The 19,975-nt window shown below is 37.2% G+C and overlaps 1 protein-coding gene across 2 annotated transcripts in view; it reads right to left on the bottom strand.

Annotated features, from left to right (window-relative positions):
• pkp3b (plakophilin 3b) overlaps positions 1-19,975 on the bottom strand; it is a 58,903-nt gene that overhangs the window by 16,113 nt on the left and 22,815 nt on the right. For both annotated transcript variants that reach the window (XM_051923200.1, XM_028794197.2), the window contains 4 exons: positions 13,640-13,728; positions 12,348-13,108; positions 9,466-9,589; positions 8,231-8,435 (listed from right to left, as the gene is read on the bottom strand). In XM_051923200.1, the coding sequence (XP_051779160.1) occupies positions 8,231-8,435; positions 9,466-9,589; positions 12,348-13,108; positions 13,640-13,728 (1,179 nt within the window). The remainder of the gene's footprint in view (positions 1-8,230; positions 8,436-9,465; positions 9,590-12,347; positions 13,109-13,639; positions 13,729-19,975) is intronic.

The following is a 19,975-nucleotide window of genomic DNA, read 5'->3' as shown; positions in this document are numbered from 1 at the left end:
TTGGAACAACCTACCAGCCGAGTTCCTTCAAAAACTGTGTGCAAGTGTATCTAGAAGAATTGATGCTGTTTTGAAGGCAAAGGGTGGTCACACCAAATATTGATTTGATTTAGATTTCTCTTTTGTTCATTCACTGCATTTTGTTGATTGATGAAAATAAATGATCAACACTTCCATTTTTTAAAGCATTCTTTGTTTACAGCATTTTTTCACACCTGCCTAAAACTTTTGCACAGTACTATATATGTGTGCTCAAAACAAATTAAAGGAACACTTTGAAAACACATCACATCTCAATGTGAAAAAAAATCATGCTGGATATCTATACTGAAATGGACTGGGTAATGTGTTAGGAACGAAAGGATGCCACATTGTTTGGTGGAAATTAAAATTATTAACCTTCAGAGAGGTGAATTCAAAAGACACCTTGAAAATCAAAGTGAAAAAATGATGCAGCCGACTAGTCCATTTTGCCAAAATTTCATTGCAACAACTCAAAATCATACTCAATAGTTTGTATGGCCCCCACATGCTTGTATGCATGCCTGAGAACGTTTGGGCATGCTCCTAATGGATGGTGTTCTGGGGGATCTCCTCCCAGATCTGGACCGGGACATCACTGAGCTCCTGGACAGTCTGAGGTGCAACCTGGAGGCGTCGGATGGACCAAAACATAATGTCCCAGAGGCGTTCTACTGGATTTAATTCAGGTGAGTGTGGGGGCCTGTCACTGGTATCAGTTCCTTCATCCTTCAGGAACTGCCTACATTCTCTCACCACATATATATTAACATTTCACATGTGTGACTTACGCTTGGTTTCTGAAAATTGTTTGCTTCTGAAAATTCCGAGTACAATTCTCAAGCATGAACAAACTGTCATGAGAAGGTCATCGCTGCAGGTCCAAGGATGGGACAGAGAAGGTGCTCGGGGAATGGGGTTCAGAACTCAATGAGGTATGCACATAAATGGGCAGTATTATGATCTGGAACGTTAATCTGCATTTGCATAGTTAGATGTGGGCGTCTCCGAGTTTGTCGTCCCACTCCATCCCATCCTGTTTGTTGCTGCAGGGAGATTAACTTCTTTGTTTTCTTCCCAAAATGATAAGATTCATAAAATATCATTCAAAATATTAAGTTATTATACATTTTATCACAGTATAATAGGAAAAAGAATTACTGTGAAAACCACAGATAAGGTGGAATGGGATAATTTAAATTAGGTGGAGGTTGCTGATAAATTGGATGATATATGGCCAAATGGCTCTAATATGAGAACAGATAAGAAATAAGTAGTAGCTTTACAATTAATGTATAGGAGATATACTTGAACATATTAAATAATTAGGTAAAATACACAAAGACCCTAATGTTAATGCGAACAGACAAATTTTCCCTCAGGAATCAATTGTTATTGTTATTAATTATAATTATTAAAAATGGTCAAAGCAAAACACCTTCGGCCACAGCCACATTAATACAAAATAATGTGTAAATGCGTCTTAAAAACAGTTAATGCATTACAATGCAAATCTTCAAAACAGCGCATTAAAGCACTATAAATTACGTGAAATAAACTAATATTACTTAGGTGTTACCCTGGTTCAAAGCCCACAAACTGTAACGATGTAACAACATGTTAACAGTTCATTTAAACAGCAGAAATAAACTCATTTAAAAATGTATAACAACTTAATATTTTGGAGCTTACTCAGCATTTGATGATGATTTATTGAATAAATCTCCCCACAGCAGCAATTAGAATGGGATGATGCCACAAACTCTGAGCTACCCACATCTAACTATGCAAACACAGATAACGTGACATGGGCAGGTCTGAAAGTCTAACCCCATGTACGTGTACGCCCTTCTGAACTCTGCAGCACGCCCCCTGAGCTCTGGCTCTGCAGTGTGAGTTTGTTCATGTTTGAGAAATGTACTCGTAATTTTCAGAAGCAAGCATAATTTTGAGAAGCACAAGCATAATTCATACGTATGAAATGTAAATTTGTCGTAAATTATTTTGAGTTATTTTTGACAGCGATCTCACTCCATAAACCTGTGCCTTATAAATTGAGAGTCTGCTGATGACAAGTTGAGAAAAATAAAGTTCAGGCTACACATTTACATAAAAGCAGATATACATAGTAATTAGATGCTCAATCAAAAATATTTTATTACATACGTACATTTGGCAGATATCAATAATAGACAAAATGCAACCTAAACACACAGGTAACGAAAAAGTCAGCAATGAGACATAACAGAGTCAGTGAAAGTGCTTGTACTGCTAAATCTTTGCCTTAGCAGTGAATTACAAAGTAGACATCTGGTGTGGCAGCCATCCTTGCTATGGTGTCACCCCAGGGTTACATAAAGTCTTTCACTAAAGCATTTCAGGCATTCCACAGTAATCACTGGTGTGCTCCGAGCTTCTATTCACACAGCGAAAATTGCAAACGAAAGTCATTAAAGCTCACCTTCAAAGAACAAATCATCTCTCTCTTTCCCTTTTTAAGCAGCTTGTAGGATACAAAGCATCATATCATCAACCTCTTTGCTCACACAAATTAATAATAATAATAATAATAACATTTATATAATTCGTCTCGCACCTGGGTTACCCACCCAAATCATGACCATAGATCTAGTAAATAAAAATCCTGTGATCCTCACTATGCATAGTTGCAGCCACACTATGACGGATTGTCTTTGTGCAGTCCACAACCTGTACCACCTTCTTCATAGCATCATTTTACCAAAGCCGTTGGTCTAGTTGCCAACATTAATAAATGGTAAATAGTAAAAAATCTTAGTATAACATAATTGGGGACACTGTCGGGTGCTGGTGATGGTGTTACTGATGAATATTCTTACATTCCTAGTCCCACTATCTTTTCATAATCAGATTTTTTCAGTTTTCTAATGCTCCTTTGTTAAGGTTTACTAAGGTTCTGAAGATTTCTCAGTCATGTATGCCATAACTGTCACTTTATGGATCTGTGAGAACCTGCCCTTGTTAAATAAATTGTTCACATTTAATATACACCCACTGCAATATGCACACCAGGCAACTGCACTCTAAGTGGGGGGGTCACAGGAAAAACATTTCTCTACATTGTTGACAGTGTAGTCTAATGATTTAGACCAGGGGTCTCCAATCACAGTCCTGGAGGGCTGCAGTGGCTGCAGGTTTTTGCTCCAACCCAATTGCTTAATAAGAAGCACTAATTGCTCAAGTAACACTTCTGCTTCACTTTAGTTGTCTCGCTCATTAAGATTTTGAATGCTTATTGCTTATTTTCATCTTAAACAGCTGTATTCATTCAGTTTTTAATGGATCCTAATTAGCAATAACATGCGAATGACAAAAGAGACCAGCATTTCTCCATTTGGCTTGTTACCTTTTACGCCAGTGTGTATTTATCTTGCATTATTTGGTTTAATTAAATACTTGGAAGGAAAGTAAAGAGAAAAAAGTGAATGATTGAGAATTGCTCGTCCATTTTAGCCTTCAAATCATTTGGATGATATCCTTAGATAGGGGAAGAAAGTCTAGGATATGGGAATGACCTGACATAGCAGAGTTAAAGCACTAACAAGCCATGAAATTAAATTATTGGCAGAATTGCTTTCTAATTAAGCAACTGGGTTAGAACAAAAACCTGCAGCCACTGCAGCCCTTCAGGACTGTGATTGGAGACCCCTGATTTAGACGATCTCTGAATCAAATCCTAGCCTATTCATATTATTTGAACTAGAATATGTTGGTTAACAAATAATAAGAATATCAAGTTGGCATAAAGGTTAGTTCCTTTGCTTCACAGCTACAGAGTCCTGGGTTTGAATCCTGGTCTGGGCATTATGTGTAACAAGTTTGAATGTTCTCCATATGGTAATGTGTGTGAGTATTTCTCTTTTTGTTCTGTATCTCAAAAATGAATGTATTAGGTGAACTCCCTAATCTAAATTGGCTTGGTATTAATGAGCTTGGGTGCATGTATTTGTGTCCCCTGTAATGAAATTGTGTCCCTCCAGAGACTGGTTTACACCTCATATTTAAAAACCTGCTGGGACAGGTTCTAATAACTATGTCAGGATTAAGTGAGTTTTAATAATAGTTGGATGGATGGAAGGACACTTCATTTGTTTTTTGAACAGTGAACGATTTTCAAGAGGATATATTAAAATAAAGATGAGATGACAACTGCTTGATGTTATTAGTTTTATGAATTGCATTGCAATACATTTTTTTTACGCTTTTTTCAATGTAAGATGGATTAATGTACAATAAGCTTTTTGCTCATATACTGTAGATCTCCAAATTAAGAGGGGTTACTTATACCGATTTAATTTCATGTGAAACATAAATATGCAGTACTAGCACTGAATGTACCTTTAATTTGTCTTATTCATTTTGTAATTCACAATTTGTTTTTTTAAAACAAGTGGAAACTGACACCCTGAGGTTTCCCACTTTGTACTTGCTGGCTGTTATCACACCTTTCTCTCAGTGGAAGGTCATATAAGCAGATCAAATAATATGTGACGAAGCTCATAGTTCAAGTACAGGTGCTATAGTGGTGAGAGGGTTGATCTGACACAACAGAGAAACAGTATTCATTATTAGGTTACCAAATGAAGCAAACACAAAAATGTCCAAAATAACAAGAAGGTACACGCCCAGCTTTTTAATGTGCCTTACTCTGACTGCTTGGCGCAAATGGTTCATCAAGAAGTGAGAAAGCAAGGCAAAATATGGCTTATTTGTTTAAAAGAGATGGGTACATTGCACTCACTCATTTTCAAAGCAGTTCAAACAATTCCTTAGTTGCTCTTATATTTTATCAGTGAAAATCAAGACAGCAAAAAACACTTATCCAGTAGTAGATTTACAAGAGAACTGAAATCATAGTGCAAATCTTACAAAGAATGGAAGTTATGGAATGATGTAAACTGTGTTTCTGGGAATGTGTTAGATGAAGGGGAAAGCTATAGCACTCAACATGAGCTTACTGAGAAAACTCCACTTTTAACACTCTCAAGACACCAGAAATCTTAATCCAGGTGCTTTGTCTGGTGAGATCAGCATCATGGTGGAGTGAAGAAGCAGTTACTCAGTGGTGCACCTATGGCTGACTGTCTTGGGTAGGCAAAAGTCTCATGCGTGAAAGTGTTAACCTTCATTGCCTGAACAAAAAGGAATGCATACTGTCCTGATAAGAGTGCTACTGTTAGTCTGCCCGTATTTTCTGTGCCAGAGTGTGTTATGACTCAGCTGCTGAACAGAAAACCTTGCTCATTCCATAACAACAAATGCAAAAACAATTAATGCTGCAAAAAAATCCCTCTAAGTAAAGACTCACCCTTCAAAAAATAATAATAATAAGGGGAATTTCAAGGACAGTTAGTCTTTTCTCTGTAGGAATGAGAGAGAAAGAAAAATGAATAATGTGGGCAATAAAGATTTATAACTTCTGCTAAACACAGACCTCATACCACATTTTGTGCTTTTTACAGCTTTGTCCAAACATTATGACATCACTGACGTACTAGTCTCCCTAGAAAAAAATACCTTTAAGAAGCTAATGAAAGAGTTAAATGGTAAAATACAACTTATTTGTATGCTCCTGCATGTAGGATTAGGCTGGTCCTGTTGTACAAAGTGAATTTGACACAAAAAACAAAACATGGCAAATATAAAGCTGCAAAAAAGGGCTCTTTAATACATGGAATATATTTAATATATGGAAATGGCTCAAAACATTTAAATATACTTTAAGATAGTATATGGGCTAACACTGGCACTTAGAAACAATCTGACATCACTGCACACTATCTTGACCAAGCAATCCCCAAATATCTATATGGATTACAGAAATTGTGTTAAGGCTGTGAGGCCTTAACAAAAAGCATAGCTCTCTGACTGAGGCTGGGGACAATGCTGACTATTGTCAGTTTCAGTCTATTTAGCATAGATGGAAAAAAATTTGGACGTGAGCGCCAGTAGGCTTTGTGCTCTAGGAACCAAGTTACCTGAACTATTCTATAACATTTCAGTAATTATTTAGTGCTTTGACACTGATCTTTCTGATCAGAAAATAGGTTGTTATGATAGCAATTGACAAGAAGAATTCACATTTAATTGCAGAATTACAGTATTAGAGGGTTCCTCTAGAGTGCCTCTTTCTCTTGCAAATTTGGCTCAAAAACTAATCAGCACTTCGTCATTTCAGAACAGGCTTAAGTTTCGAGTTTGATATTTTTCTGTCCAGCTGTTTTAACTCTAGACCGTCCTCATGCACACACACACACAGACAGACACACACCCATCATCAAGTTATCGATGTTTTCAGTATCAGGGGACCCTAAGACATCAAGATCCATTGAAAACTGAAATGTTTGACAAATCTAAAGCTTTCGGCTCCATCTCCATAGACAATAGGTTATGGTGGGGGAGTATGCAAATCAAAAAGGAAGCCGCTATTGAGGTAGATCAGTCTGATGTTTTGTTCAGCTGAAGAGGCACACCATACACATGGAAAATGTATTTCCTGTTCGATAAATGCAAAGTACAACTTTGCTTTTATTGTCTTACTGCAAAATAATATGCATAGTGTACTAAATATGGCATCCCGTAAAATATCTTGGCAGCAACATTATGTTTTAGAAATATATTGCTAAAGCAGAAATACTGAGGTTTGAGAAGATTAAGGGAGAAATGAAGAGCTGAAAATACAGGCAGCTCCTGGTGAATGTAGATTTAATAGAAAAATTCACCTTATAGCAATACAATCAATGATCATAACAAATCAGCAAAAGGAAAACAAAGTACACCAGTGCCCAAATCAAATTACAAACCAAAATTCAGCAGAAACATGGTAATAAGTAATAAAAATCGTAAGCAATTCTGTCAAGACAAATATGTAATAAAAAAGAACATCTGGCTAAGCAAAGTTGGTAGATGCATTTCCAAAATGACTAATAGCTATCATTGTTAGGAATAAAACATTTACCAACCTTTGCAACATAAATGTACAGTACACAAAGGATAATTCAATATTTTTGAAAATTTCTGTGATTTACATAATTAGGATTTTTAGACTCAGTTACTTTTTTGAAGATTTAAAATAACTTTTTTGCACTGAAAATGTAAAATACTTTCTGCAGGTGAGTAAGATAAACTCTTGTTTTGGCCAATTTTGAATTACAGTGTTAAGTAGGCAAATTCTGAAAAATGCACAAGGATTGTGTGGTATAACAGTACTGAAAAAGCACAGAAAGCACCAATTTTTAAAATGGTATGGTACCAGTCTTTCTTTACTTCAGCTACCAGAAGTAAATGGCAGTGTTCCAGTACCTCTAGCTGACTCACTTATTAGTAAGATTGCAATTGACACCCCCTCCCCCGATGTAATACGCGCTATGAATCTAGCTCACTTCACCAAGGTGAACCCCCCCTTTGAATGTACACATAAATATAAAACATGCTAGAGACTCCAAAGGGGGCCCAACTCCCCTGTGAATCTGCGTCAGAGCATGGTGATGCATGCATTTGGGGAACAAAGCAACTGTGATATGAGAGAGGGATTATCCATTATTTCCTTCAGTATCATTTTGGTACCAGTACTGTAGTTAAAAAGCTAGTATTGATACCAAAGTCAACATTTTAGTACTGATCCAGTCAGCATTCTTAAGCTTTTTAATGAGCTAGAGACATGAACAAGACTCATGGAAAATGATAAACTGTACTTCCCCTGTCATACCGGCTCCCTACTCCTTTCAAAAATATAATTCAAAAGTTTTGGTTTGATAGAGCTCATTTTTGAAGCCTTAGCTGTTGTCAGGAGTGCATGTTAACTGTGGAGCAACTTACTTAACCTTCTTGTATACCTATATAGTATGTATGTTCATAAACAAAAAACCTTAAATGAAAAAAACTCTAGTCTTCCAAACTGTTCACAACTCCATGACCATCAACATCTGTTAATCTCTCATTCTACAACCCTGTTTATTATTAGTACAGGAACGAATATGCAAAAAGCTGAATGACATGAACAAGTAAATGTCATGGAGAACACTGGGATAGCAAGAGAGGACACAACTTTCACAGAGCAGGGTGGTGGAGATGGACACAAGGGGGACATAATATGTGTTCTAGTGCTTCAATTGCCTTTGAAAGTTGAGTCATGCACAAACATCCTGTAACTTGGCAGCGAAATCACTACCTGTGATGTTCTTCCTCAGCTCATCATCGTTCACCTGCAATGCGCTCATGAGTTTTACGAGGCCGTCACAATTGATAAGCTCCATCTTGTTTTCTGTGTTTTCATAGATAAGATTCCTCATGGCTCCTGTGGCAAAGCGCTGTACCTCCAGATTGTCACTAGTAAAGAGAGTCACAAGTTTTGGAATGGCTTTCAAGAGGCGAGCCTGCAGAAAAACGAAAATATAAAGGGTCAGTCATGCAAACTGGAAGCCTATGCAGAGTTGTGTAGGGTCAACACCAGGAGAGTTTATTCCAGTAAACACACAAAATGACAGTCAATACACACAGAACAGTACGTTTTTCTATCAACCCAAAGCTACCACTGCATTTTTTTTTAATTCCAGCAGAACTCACATTTTTGTATTCCCCACATTACAAACCATTATATTATGATTATATTATATTATATAGATCCATTGAGATCTCTACCAGGGTAGAGTTTTATACAAGTATAGAGTTTTAGAACAATTAGAAATATTTTTTTCAAATTGTAAACCCAAGTAAGCCACATAGCTTGCTTAGGGTCAGGCAATGAATTGTTTTGTCCAGTATCTTTGCTGTGCTACAATATCAATCACTACTTGAACTCCCAGTCAACACAAAAAAATGACAGCTTTACTAAAAGCATGCTTAACATTGAAACAGGATTTTTAGAGTAATGCACATACTTTTCTTCTACCATACTTTTATCCTAAATTACCAAAATGTATGTTTGAACATAAACATACACTTTTGGTATTATGCTTATTCAAACGCACTAGTAACATCTTGAAGATTTAGAGAGTAGACGCCATATAAAATGACAGTGGCTGCTTTCTAAACAAATGTCCCTTGACCATTTAGGAGCTAAAAAAAAGTAATCTGGTGCAAATGACCAGCTATTAGCGACTCAAGAAGATTTTGGCCTCAGAGCTGAAAAGATGATGGCAGCAGGATGGGAAATGGCATTTCAAGGAACAAATAAGTGATAAATCTCCAAAGATAGTGTGTATTTTGGTGGAATCACTTTCCATCTTTAGCTGGTGCTACAGAAGGACAAAGTGTTTTCTAATAAGACAAAGAACAGTTCCCAGATTATTCCCTCAATATTTACTGTGTGTGAAAATCAAACTTTTTCTGATGTCTGAATATACCAAAGAGGTATGTAAAATGAAAAAAAAAAATGTACATGAGATACAAATGTATACAGCATACCTGATTTTTGGATTCAGTTTTATTGTAGCACTCATGTTGGATAAAAGCTGCACCCAAGACCTGTAAGGCAGAATCACTGGAAGAAAGGGATTCCACAGCCGAGCCCATATTTAATCGATCAAATCTATAAGTTAAAAAAAGAGAGAGAAATAAGTTGTTCAGTAAAGGATGTAATCATTACACTACTCTATGCCCCAAGGTTACTTTTGTAACACTGTCACAGCCCTTGTGCTCATTTCGTTATCAAACCTACTTAATCAAACTCAGAGAATGTCCAGAACCTATCCAGGCAGCACTTGACACAAAGCATAAGCTTAATCAGGGAGTCACACCATCATTCACATTCCTGTACACCCGAGCAAACTGGGAATTATCCTTTAATCTAAACTGCACATCTCTGAGAATGTGGGAGGAAAACCGATACAGACATGGTCAGAATATTCAAACTTCACACCATAAAGATGCCAGTAACATTTTAAGAGTACATATGGGTCTCCTTTCTCCACATATACATTTTTAAGGGCTACTTTGACACTGTAATTTTCATTTTGGTGATTTTGCTGTACATGTTGAAGATGCCTAGCAGCAGAAATTGAACCTGGGATGCTAGATCCATGACCTAGCACTGATACACTCTGCACCATCATTGTTATTAAATTTAAAAGAGCAGTAACTTATTTTCTTTCGAGATGAAAAAATAACCATGGACATATGCTGTGTAGGGAAGCAGAACTAAGTTGATGGGATCCATCAAATAAGTAGCTGAATTAAGGGCATAAACTGCAAAGAAAATTAGTCCTAAGTTACCCATTGGGAATAATGTAGATGGACTGTGAACACATGGATGAAATGGAATAGGACTGTATATCTAGGACAGTCTGGTTTGAGTACATGTACAAGAAGAGCAAGTGGATTTAAAGGGATCTTTTAGAAGTTAAAAAGGACTGAGGATATCTATTAGATAGGGGAATGCACTAGAAAGGAAGTTGAACCTACATTATATACACTGGATACAGCTGTCCTCTGCTGCTCATGCTGCTGGTGCTTCACTTAGAATTGTATCCCAAAAATGGACATGGAACAATTAATCTTATATTTTGCGGAATGTTTTGAATAAAAGAATAAAAATATAAACAGCATTCAAACCTGGCCTGACTGTTTTTTTCTTTGAAGATCTTCTTATGTTTTCATTTGTACTGTACAGTATTTAAAAATCAACTCAATTTAAATATTTACTCCCTTATATGCTGCTATGCAATTGTACTCTTGTTACATAATTAACACATGGGTAGGAATTAACTGCAACCTGCTGTGCATCCAGAAATTGAACATAAAGAATTTCAGTTTGCTGAAGGCTGTGCTACTGCTACACTGTTCTAAACTAAATATCCACTTATTTGATGCTATTGGGAAACACTTGGAAATGCTTTATTTAAAAACTTAAGGAATTGCAATCAACCAAGTCTGTAGCCACACCCAAACAGGTTTAGCCACTTTGCTGACAACTGTCAGAAACAAAATAAACTGGTGTGCGGGTCCTTTTTCAATTTTATTAAAATAACAGTAGGTTAAGGAGTAAGGTGCATCCCGCACTGCGAGAGGGGGGAAAGACAGTTTTAGGCAACAGAACTGTAACAGTCAAACTACAGAACAGTCAGAGTCTCATGAAGTAACTGGAGGATTTTGCTCTCTGAACAGCCCACTTGTTTCACAGGGAATATCAGCAGTCCTGCACTTTAGCACACGCCTGTAAAATTCACTGTTTCGGTAAATCAAAAAGAAAGCCTGTATTCCGAGTATGAAAACAAGCTCAGTGAGACATTCTGAGAATTAAAACAACCTCAGTAAGGAATGTATGGATGGATGGATGGATGATGACACTTTATTGCTCCCCAAAAGGTATTTCAGGAGCTCACAAAAGTATAAAACAAATTGTAAACTACTCGATTAGATTCAGAATATGAAACACATTATACACCACAATATTTACTAAAAACATGCAAGACCTACTAACCTTGCAGTTACTGTGTTTTATGGCATTACTGAAAATCATAGCCTGACAAGAAAGCATGATCACTTAGCTCTTCAAATAGAATGGACAGTCTAAATAGGACCAATGCAAATATGTACCTGCGGGTGTTTTATAAGACGTTTTCTTCCCATCCACTGCTAGTGCTTGTCTTGCGTTCACTGCAGATGAGTGACTCTCAGGCCTCCTGCAGGCCTGGCAAAGCAGCTGGTGGAAATATGATGATGGCTGAAAAAAGTATAATGGGTGTGTGGTTTTTGTCTTCTATGAGTTAGTTGTATGGACTGTTATTTGCCTTTGCATTTTTTCATTAACTTTAATAACTTCAAACTATTTCTACTCAATGTGTTGCCATGTATATATGCCTAGGTAAAACACAGATATATAATGCAAATATGTATTTGTATATATATATTAATTAGATCTGGTTGTTCTATTGTCTGCCTTAATGTATAGATATTTTAATTAGAAAACCTTTTTCTGATAAGAGTGAAGGTCTGTTTTGCACTTTAGTGGTTACATTTTGCTTAATAATACCTGGTTGATTTTGTACTTACTAACATTAGAAATTATCATAGTATTAATTTATGATAATAATCCAAGTAAATGTGGTATATCTCTTTTTGTGTTGATTAATCTGTAGAAAGCACCTTGAGTTGCATGTAAATGTATGATAAGGTGCTGTATAAATAAAATTACTGTTATTATTATTGTTCAGTCTCTCAGTACCTGATTGCTTATATATAGAACAGAAAAGAACAACATAAAATAAAAAGAATAGAATAGAAAGATCAGAGGCATAAGTATTAGAAATACATGTTGTAGCTTCCTGGAAAAGAACATGATTTCTTACCCAATTGCCATGTTACCCACTCCATCAGTGACATTCTCTAAATCATCATAAGTATCCATTCCTTTAGTCATGCTGTGTAGACTCCTGATGGATGTGGCCCGAGGAATCTGCTGCTGGACTAAACTGCTATAAGAGCCATTGGTTGTTTGCACTGGGTTACTGACAAAGGAGTTGGATACATACTGTTGCTGCTGCTGCATGGTATTTGCTCCTGAAATAGAGCCCATACTCATTCGATTGAATCGGTTATTGGTCTGAATTCGGTTGAGGGTACGCATGGCTGGACCCCGGGCTCTTGACTGCTGTGGCACCATATCCACTTGCTCCTGATAATCAATTGGCCCAGTTAGTCCATGAGGCAGAGTACCACTAAGAGTCCTCCGCAAGCTCATTGTGCCTGGTGCATCATTGCTGGACATGTGTCTGTACTGGGAGCTTGTGGCGTAGTTACTTCCTCCATACATGGTCTGCTTCATCATACCACCGTCCACTTGGTCAGAAATCATGCTGGATTCCCCATCATCCCAGCCAGCAACAGGCATAGCAAGAGGACCATTTGTCAAACGCAGGGACCTTAGGGACATAGTTTCCATATCTGGCTGGGGTCTGCTCACTCTGCGTACCGTGGTGTGCCTAGTCTGGTAAACATTGCCTCCACCTGAGCGTCCTACACTCATCTTCCGACTGGAGCCCATGTCTACGGCAGAACGAGATGACCATCCCCCAGTCCGTACAGTACCATATCTAGATTGTAGTGGCACCTGAAAGGCAATTTCAAATATTACAATTAATGTAAAAAATATTAACGTTTACTACATCAAGATTTTATTAACATCACGATAAACGACAGGTAACAAAAATTAACACGGAAATCACAATTATCTAGGAATCCCTTGATTAAATTTCTAGGAGTGTAGTAGCCAGGAGCTGTGGGCTCCACTGTCAGTGAGTAAAGCCAAAGTTATCTGAAGGTAGAGTAAATATCATGCCGAAAAATAGTCAAAAGTGGTATACTGTCTTCAAGATGCATGAACATGGACTACTATTTTCTTATTCCATTATTTAGAAGAAAAACCACTATAGCATCTATCCCCAAGTGGAAAAAGTTTGAAATACACAACTGCTTGTATCAGGAAACAAGAAGCACGTCAAAACCGTCACAATGCTACACAAGAAGATGATATCACAGGGTGTCTGCATACATGCATGGATAATGATGCTTTCTCATCCACTGGCCTCTTACTTTCCACACCATGAAACACACTATTTAAAGAAAAGAAAAACACACTCACCGCTGCTTTTGACTCCATTTGATACATGAAAGATCTGGAACTGTATCCTGGAGCCACTGTTGCATACTTGACAGATGACAGTCCCAAGTCTGTCAACAGATAGAAAGAGATTTTGTTGCATTATTTTATGCTTAGGCACACAAGAGCACGACTTGTCCAAAACAAGAATTGGCTTTTCAAGTAAAGCACAAACGCTGCCTCAGGAAAATTTGCATCTAGTAAGATTTCAGAAGAAACTTACTGGCTAGGAGTGCCATTGGCAGGTCAGTCTCAGTGTTACAGAAAAGGCAGATTTACCTCCAAGGGTACTGAAAGGCAAATCCTAAAGAAGTGCTGAGGTGGCAAAAGAAGAACAAGGAGCATATGGCACAGATGTGTGTCAGAAGTAATCATTACACTATTGTTATGATCTAAAAGTTGTGCTGTGTACTAATTCATTTTTAGTGAATTTTTCAAATAAGTAAAACATCCTTTTAATAATTTTAACTTAATTACTTTACACTATAATTGATTGATGATGTAACAAGGCTGCAATGTACCTATTTTGTATTTTAAAACAGAAATCACAGGTGTAAAAATTAAAAAACAGCATATTCTGAGAACACCCAATGTGTTGCCAGATAAGCATAACAGCAGCGAGAGCCATATTAAGACTATCAGCACCTTCGCTGTCCCCATACACACAAACATTTACTTATCTGGCTGACACCTTTACCCAAGGCAACTTACAACATTTATGATACAATTGGATACGTTTCTTTTGGTTTTCCAATTGGAGCACAGACAAGTCAAGTGACTTGCTCATGGTCACACAGTGTCAGTAGCAGGATATGAACCCAAGTCCCAAGCCTTAACCATTACACCACATAGTGATGAATCAAATGCAATATGCTATTTACCAAAAAAAATGAATAAACCAGCATTAACAGTGAACAAACATCCAAATGACAGATACCTGGGACCTGTAGCTACTTTCTCAAATTCCAAATGAAGGCCTATAGGAGGGAGTCACCTATAAAATCTATGTAATCAGTTATAATTATTTAAAGAGCTTCTATAAAAAAATAATGTTCTAGCTATCTACCTAATTGTTAATGATTTGTGAATCACAATTTTGCTGTTCTTTCTAACCTACACAAAATTAAGAAAAGGAGCAAACCACTTTTTAAATATGTTCTTGAAGTTGCTATATCCAGTATGTTTTGACCCAAAATAGAAACTGGACAAGAGAAACAAAATGTGTACAAAATGCACAAGAAATGGGGCATTAAACAGAACATGAACTACAATTACCATGGCATTCATCTGAATAAGGCAAACCACAGTACATTTTAGCTATCTGTGCAAAAGCAGGGTAATATGTAAACCTATACAAAGTGCAGAACAAGAAGTAGAAAAATGGAAGGTCAAAATGGCTTCTTTATAAAATAAGGACTCTTGCTATTTACTTAAGTAATGATTAAAAGTACTGTGGTGGGCTGGTGCCCTGCCCGGGGTTTGTTTCCTGCCTTGCACCCTGTGTTGGCTGGGATTAGCTCCAGCAGACCCCCGTGACCCTGTAATTAGGATATAGCGGGTTGGATAATGGATGGATGGATGCTTAAAAGTACACTCTACAGTATGCTTGGGCAGTTTTTTTAAAATAAAACTTAACATTTTATAAATGGCAAATGTTTATATTTGTGAGCATTCTGAGGCACCCTAACGGAGATGAATCCTTACTGTCACAGTGGTGTCGGCACACCGAAGTCGAGATGATAGATTACTACCCCTGAGACATGGCCAAAAATGTGGTTTAATTTACCGGTTTTCTACATGTTTCTAAATTAAGAAGCAATTGATGATTAATGATTATTTTACCTACTGACTGGACTGAAGATGGATTTTACTTTTTTGAGCTTGATATTCCAGAAATGGAAGAGTACAAAGGATTGTCCATAGACCTGGATGGACTTTGATGAAGAAATGATAAATCAGAGGACTGTTTGCATTTCTATTTTTACAGAGGTTTAGACGAGCACAATACTGTACATGTGATCAAACAAATCAAAGGCAACATGGGAATGGTACGACAACTTGCAAATAATGGAGTACCTGCTGAGTACTCTACATAAAGTCACATAGTAACATGCACTTTGAAAATGTTTGCACCCACAGCATTTGAAATTTTTGTTTGATGCAAAGAATTAAAGAGGGATCATAAAATATATCCTAATAAAATGATTTGACAGCCACAAATTATGATAGGATTATGAGCTGTTATGTATAATTTGCTGTTAAACATCCACTAAACATGAGAGCGTTTAGGAATGACCAAAGCAAATAATTTGTGATTGCATGTCAGTAACATCTAGGAGCTTGTCTGGGTCACACAATCAGTGAGGCCAGATGCAAATTGAAAACCCCTGCAGCAAGCTGACACCAATCCAGTTCATTTTCTTAATTGATGCCACTACAGGTTGTACAGCAATCATGTGCCAAGCAAATTAGCACCTACATAGAAAACTAATAGTTTTCTTTTTTTGTGGGTTTTGTGATTCCAGAATGCAGGCAAGATGATATAGCCATTGAGATTTTCACGACGTGCGAGTCCAGCGTTTAGTGTTTATGGTTTTTGCCGTGGATGCCATCACCATATCCTGGTGCCCTTGGCCAATTTCCAAGTTGTAGCATACACCACTGTCTACAAGTAAGTAAAATATTTGGACTAATTTTGTTTTAGAACGTTAATATTAGGGCGGCACGGTGGGTAGCACTGCTGCCTCGCAGTTAGGAGACCTGGGTTCCCTTCCCGAGTCCACCCTGCGTGGAGTTTGCATGTTCTCCCCGTGTCTGCATGGGTTTCCTCCGGGTACTCTGGTTTCCTCCCACAGTCCAAAGACATGCAAGTTAGGTGCATTGGCGATCCTAAATTGTTCCTAGTGTGTGCTTGGTGTGTGGGTGTGTGTGTGCGTGCCCTGCCCAGGATTTGTTTCCTGCCTTGCGCCCTGTGTTGGCTGGGATTGGCTCCAGCGGACCCCCGTGACCCTGTAGTTAGGATGTAGTGGGTTGGATAATGGATGGATGTTAATATTAGTATTTCTTTCTAAATGAATTTGACCATTGGAGTCAGGTTAGCTATGTTATGATGTACTGTGATTTTTTTAAGCACCCCGTATTCTTATTTTGAAAAACACTTCTCAAAATAAAAAATATTAAAAGACAATTTGAATTTATGAAGCATCTGAAACTTTCAAATGTGAAAAAGAGTACCTAGGGAAAAGATGGCCTTGTGTGTCTAACTTGGCATGTTGTCACCACAACCCTCATCAGGATAAGTGGATGGAGAGTGAAGAAACACGGTTACTATTTCATAAATATTCTATGTATATTTAGTACATTTACATATTTCGACAAATTGTTTTTCTATTTCAAAATGAAGTTTCAGCAGCTCCTGTATGCATAGTATACAAACAAATGTCTACAAATTTGCATGGTGAAAGTCAATGTTAAATATGTTAAATATGTCCTGTGATAGACTACCTCCCCATTCAGACTGCTTACTTCCTTATGTTTGATATTGCCATAAAGGTTATCGTTCCATTGAACCTAGTAATAAATAAAGGAAATGGACATGGATGGGTAGCACAGAAGGTAACATTATTTATAGTACATGTAAATTAAATTCTTTTGGTGTGCCATCTGTGTGGAGCTTATATAATCTTGTGTGGAAACTGAATATTCATTTATTCACTAGACACATTTTGTAAAAAAAAGGTAAATTTCCAAATCAAATTTTTTTTGAAAAACATGTAAATACTAGGAATTAATATATACTATCCTTATAAATAACTATAATAACTATTTTGAAAACATCAAGGACAGATATATAATATTGGGCCACTTTGCATGTAATTTTGTGAGAAAATTACTCCAAATGACACAAATAAAATGGGTACAATATTAAAAGGCAATAGAAGCTTAGCCCACCCAATCAACTCGCTAAAAATGTGTCAGCACTGGCTTCTTTTGTATCTCATGTCAGTTTGCAGGTGTGTGGAATTGATGTTTATATATTTCAATGCTAGATTTAAAAGGCAAATCATGTAAAGTTCACCACTTTTCCAGTAACTACCCACAGAAAAATATCTGGGATTTCTTCTCTATAAGAAATTATGTTTCCACATTACAAGCTGTGGGAAGCAGTTTTAAAGCCATGTCACCATTAGTTTACTTTTCCAATGATTTTAAGTCATAGCAATCATTTACATAATCTGAGAAAGTCAGAGGTATTCAGTGGTGTGCTCCCATTACACCAGTAATATCCATCCATCCATTATCCAACCCGCTATATCCTAACTTTCAGGCTCACGGGGGTCTGCTGGAGCCAATCCCAGCCAACACAGGGCGCAAGGCAGGAAACAAACCCCGGGCAGGGCGCCAGCCCACCGCAGACACCAGTAATATGATATGTATAATATGATGTGCCTAGTGATTCACTCAAACTAATCCACAACTCACTCTGACAAAATCAAACAGATTTCATTTTGTCTTTAGTTGTAGTGGCAGGTTCTGTGTACATGACAGCTGACAAGCAATGAATGCTCGTTTATGTATAATGTTTATAATGCAGCGACAAGACATAAGAAACTTGGATGTTTTGGACCTCATGCATGATAGAAAAGCTCATCTGTCTGATGTGATGTGTTTTATGTGGCATGACAGAATGAACATAGAAGAGAAAAGAAAAGGACCGTGATTGTGGGGTGAACTTGCCATACCTATTAACCTTTCACACAGCACCAGCTCTATCGAGCAGCAACATACTGGCCGTCAAAAAAAGTTGCAAGCATGACTGTGCTGGAAAGGTGGCACTCAGTCACTAAATTTGATGTGTCTAATAATTTGCAGTTGTGTAGGTCAATGTGATCTGGCAACAAGATCAGCAACTGCAGTCGGCAATTCTGACATACTGTACAACTATAAGTCATGTAATGTGATATCACCTTATCTCATAAACAAAAGGTTGAACCTTGTCCTGGATTGCAATGTCATACCAACCCAAATCTTTATTCTTCTGCTTGGGTTATCTGATATTATTTCCAAATTTATTTCATAGCTTCAAAAATAGATGGCAAAAAACTAAGTAACACTGTCAGAAAGAGTGAATGGCAGTATAGAGCAGATATCGGGGTAAAGGGGAGTTTTAAGATGTCATTTACTAGTCACTCGCAATCTGATGCTGATGTAAATAAAAATGGCACATGGTAGTGAGTGTGAGATGCACTGATCTCTGAGCCTCAGTCACATACTGTATGTCTAATGGTTAACTCTGCTTAGTAACATCACATATAACAGATAAACAGAAACTGAGCAAAAGCAGCTCTGCGAGGAAAAAAGAACAAAAATCCAAGGCATATGCTTGTGTAGACAAGAATATAAAAGGGAAGATGGGAAAAGGCATTATCCAATTGTCATAAATATGAAACAGTACTTCACTATAATGCAGACTCTATACAAGAAGAAAGCCCCATATAGTGGGTGTCACTAAATCACTTTAATTTAAAAACAGAGATTTTCTGTAACTGCCATACAAGTGTCTTACCTGCGGTAGTTGATACTAAGCAGTATGTGTACAGTTTATCAATTCTAGTTGTGAAAATACAACTGCACAGTAGTAAAAAATTGCATCTTCCCCACAGGCTACAAACAAAATTAATCAATCTTCCATTTCTTAAATGGTCATAAGGAGCCCAGGTGCATCTACAAATTTTCAACAACCAAAAAGTGATTATCATGTTTGTTAGTGGCATAACAGCTGACTCTCATGTCACATGTGAGTGAGTTAAGGTCTCAGTTTGTTTTAATTATTTAAAATTACACATAATCCCCACAGTATATAAATATTTTATCATTTTTTTCCATTGTGTGCCAATACTATACCTAATTGTTTTCCTTTAATACACACCTTTGTACACTGTTCTAGTCCTGTATATATTATTCACTCCAGTCCTACAGCCCTTTAGAGAGAGTTGCACTTGTTCACTACAGATCTAAGAGATTCAAAGAAATATCTTACACGCAACCAAATAAGGGCAAGGAAAAACAGTTTCAGTAACTACAGTATCAAATTAACAATGGACAGATTAAACTTTCTGTGTTACAGAAGACAATTAAGATATACTGTCCAACCTATCTTAAACAAGTTTGCTTCTTTAGTAGAAGTGACACCAAAAATGTAAATACAAAAAGTTACTCCATAACCACTCTGGGCTTTCTGATTCCAGCACTTTTCTGTGCTACCTACATGACTTGAGCCAAACTATTCTTTCCCATAAACCATCACTGAAAGTAGCT

The sequence above is a fragment of the Erpetoichthys calabaricus genome, chromosome 2 (assembly GCF_900747795.2).
Source record: "Erpetoichthys calabaricus chromosome 2, fErpCal1.3, whole genome shotgun sequence".
In the NCBI taxonomy this organism is placed as follows: Eukaryota; Metazoa; Chordata; class Cladistia; order Polypteriformes; family Polypteridae; genus Erpetoichthys; species Erpetoichthys calabaricus.
Note: the sequence above shows the minus strand (reverse complement) of the source record. Positions and strands in the feature narration are given on the sequence as shown.